This window comes from Sardina pilchardus, chromosome 21 (assembly GCF_963854185.1).
Source record: "Sardina pilchardus chromosome 21, fSarPil1.1, whole genome shotgun sequence".
NCBI classification, from domain to species: Eukaryota; Metazoa; Chordata; class Actinopteri; order Clupeiformes; family Clupeidae; genus Sardina; species Sardina pilchardus.
Genome location: NC_085014.1, coordinates 3,167,033 through 3,169,532, shown reverse-complemented (window position 1 = coordinate 3,169,532; position 2,500 = coordinate 3,167,033). Strand labels below are relative to the sequence as shown.

Genomic DNA, 2,500 nt, shown 5'->3' with positions numbered 1-2,500 from the left:
TTTTGCATATTCAGTTGGGGGTATTCCAGGGACATGGTTTAGTGATAAACCTGGGTAAGTTAACTCAGAGAAGTGGTAAACCTCCTACAACAAGAGCCTAATGGCATTGTTTTGTTAGGAGAATAAAGCTGTACAGCTCTTCTATTAGGAGGTTATTAGGAGGTACTCTGAGTTAACTCACCCACGTTTGTCACCACATAATTGGAATACCCCCCAGGTCCAGTGGCTAATTCTCTCTCTCTCTCTCTCTCTCTCTCTCTCTCTCTCTCTCTCTCTCTCTCTCTCTCTCTCTCTCTCTCTCTCTCTCTCTCTCTCTCTCTCTCTCTCTCTCTCTCTCTCTCGCTGTCCTGTACTGCAGTGCTACTTCTTCACGGTGGAGTTCGGCCTGTGTAAGCAGGAGGGGCGACTCCGAGCGTACGGGGCCGGCCTGCTGTCCTCCATCAGCGAGCTGAAGGTAAAGGTCAACGCAGAGGTCATCTTGGCTCTTCACTTTGCACGCTTCAAATGGCGGCCCTCCGAATGCTGCGCAAAGTTCTTGTGCATCATGTGGCGTGAGACAGCCTTTAGCTGACTTACCGCTTAGGATCTTTCTCATGATATTTAATTTGTAAATAGATTTTGCTTTGTAAATTGATTTTATTCCATTCATTATTAGATTGTTGATTTAATTAATTATGTGTTCATACTGAATAGAGGACTTCTATCTATCTATCTAATACCTGAATTATCTCTTAAATCCAGTATGTTATGAAGAGCGTACGTGTAGCATATTTTGAACTGTATTGCTAAACTAAATAATGTCACCATTCGTTTCTCCCAGCATGCTTTATCTGGCAAAGCCAACATCCTGCCCTTTGACCCCGATGTCACGTGTAAGCAGGAGTGCCTCATCACCACCTTCCAAGACGTCTACTTCCTGTCTGGGAGTTTTGAGGAAGCCAAGGTCAAAATGAGGTGACTAAGTGCTTTCTGATGATTACTTATTGTTTCCTAGACTGTGGAAACCCAGCCCCTAACTGCCGGCGATTGGGAGTTTTTTCCCTGCAGCTCAGGCTGGAAACCTGCACATTTATCTCTCCTGCTTCCTGTCCACGTGTGCTGGAACCAATCACAAACGGGCTTATCCACCGGCATGAATTAATTAAATCCTTGTTGTCAAAGTTTGACAGATATATAAGCCTATAATTAACATTAACATGGTGTAAGGTGTAACATTAATAAAGACAAGACAAGAAAAGAATGATAACGGACAACTCAGCAACAGAAGAAATAAATGTAAATAAACTCTCTCCCTCTATCCCTCTCTATCTCTCTGTGTCCCTCTCTCTCTCTGTCCCTCTCTCTCTCTCTCTCTCTCTCTCTCTCTCTCTCTCTCTGCCTCCTAGGGAGTTTGCGAAGACGATCAAGCGTCCGTTCAGCGTGCGCTACAACCCCTACACCCAGAGCGTGGACGTGCTGAAGGACATGCCCAGCATCAACAGCGTGGTGGAGGAGCTGCGGCACGAGCTGGACATCGTGGGCGACGCCCTGCAGAGGCTCAACCAGCACATGGGCGTCTGACCCCCCCCCACGCACCCCCAACGCACCCCCACACCTGCGCCCCCACACCTGCGCCCCGAAATCACATGGGCGTCTGACCCCCCCCACACACCCCCAACGCACCCCCAACGCACCCCCACACCTGCTCCCCGAAATCACATGGGCGTCTGACCCCCCCCACACACCCCCAACGCACCCCCAACGCACCCCCACACCTGCTCCCCGAAATCACATGGGCGTCTGACCCCCCCCACACACCCCCAACGCACCCCCAACGCACCCCCACACCTGCTCCCCGAAATCACATGGGCGTCTGACCCCCCCCACACACCCCCAACGCACCCCCAACGCACCCCCAACGCACCCCCACACCTGCTCCCCGAAATCACATGGGCGTCTGACCCCCCCACGCACCCCCAACGCACCCCCACACCTGCCCCCCGAAATCACATGGGCGTCTGACCCCCCCACGCACCCCCAACGCACCCCCACACCTGCGCCCCGAAATCACACGGGCATCTGACCCACCCAACGCACCCCCACACCTGCACCCCGAAATCACACGGGCGTCTGACCCCCCCAACGCATCCCCACACCTGCTCCCCGAAACACCTTGGGGGCAGGCCACACCCAGATCAGACCAGCCAGTCTCCCGTACCTACAGCCTAAAAGACCTGGGGGGTAGATCACCCTGGACCTCCCCAATACCTGTGGCCCCAAACCACCTCGGGGTCTGATCACCCCTCCACTCCCCTGTGCCTATTGCCCTGAACACCTGGGGGATCTGATCACCCAACTATGCCATATATATCCTCAACCCCTTGATGTCAATGGGTCTGATTAACCTGCAGCACCTACTCTACACCAAGATCTACCCCTACCCCTATCCTATGTCTACCCAACCCCCGAAATCTACTCCACCACAAGATCTACTACACCCCATGATCTACCCACCCCAAGA

General features: G+C 52.8%; 1 protein-coding gene across 1 annotated transcript in view; it reads left to right on the top strand.

Annotated features, from left to right (window-relative positions):
• The window catches only part of LOC134068692 (tryptophan 5-hydroxylase 1-like), an 8,562-nt gene extending 6,990 nt beyond the window's left edge, over window positions 1-1,572 (top strand). Inside the window, exons 9-11 of the mRNA XM_062524401.1 lie at window positions 359-454; window positions 821-954; window positions 1,386-1,572. Of these exons, the coding sequence (XP_062380385.1) occupies window positions 359-454; window positions 821-954; window positions 1,386-1,560 (405 nt within the window). The 3' untranslated portion in view covers window positions 1,561-1,572. The remainder of the gene's footprint in view (window positions 1-358; window positions 455-820; window positions 955-1,385) is intronic.
• Window positions 1,573-2,500: the final 928 nt, after the last annotated feature.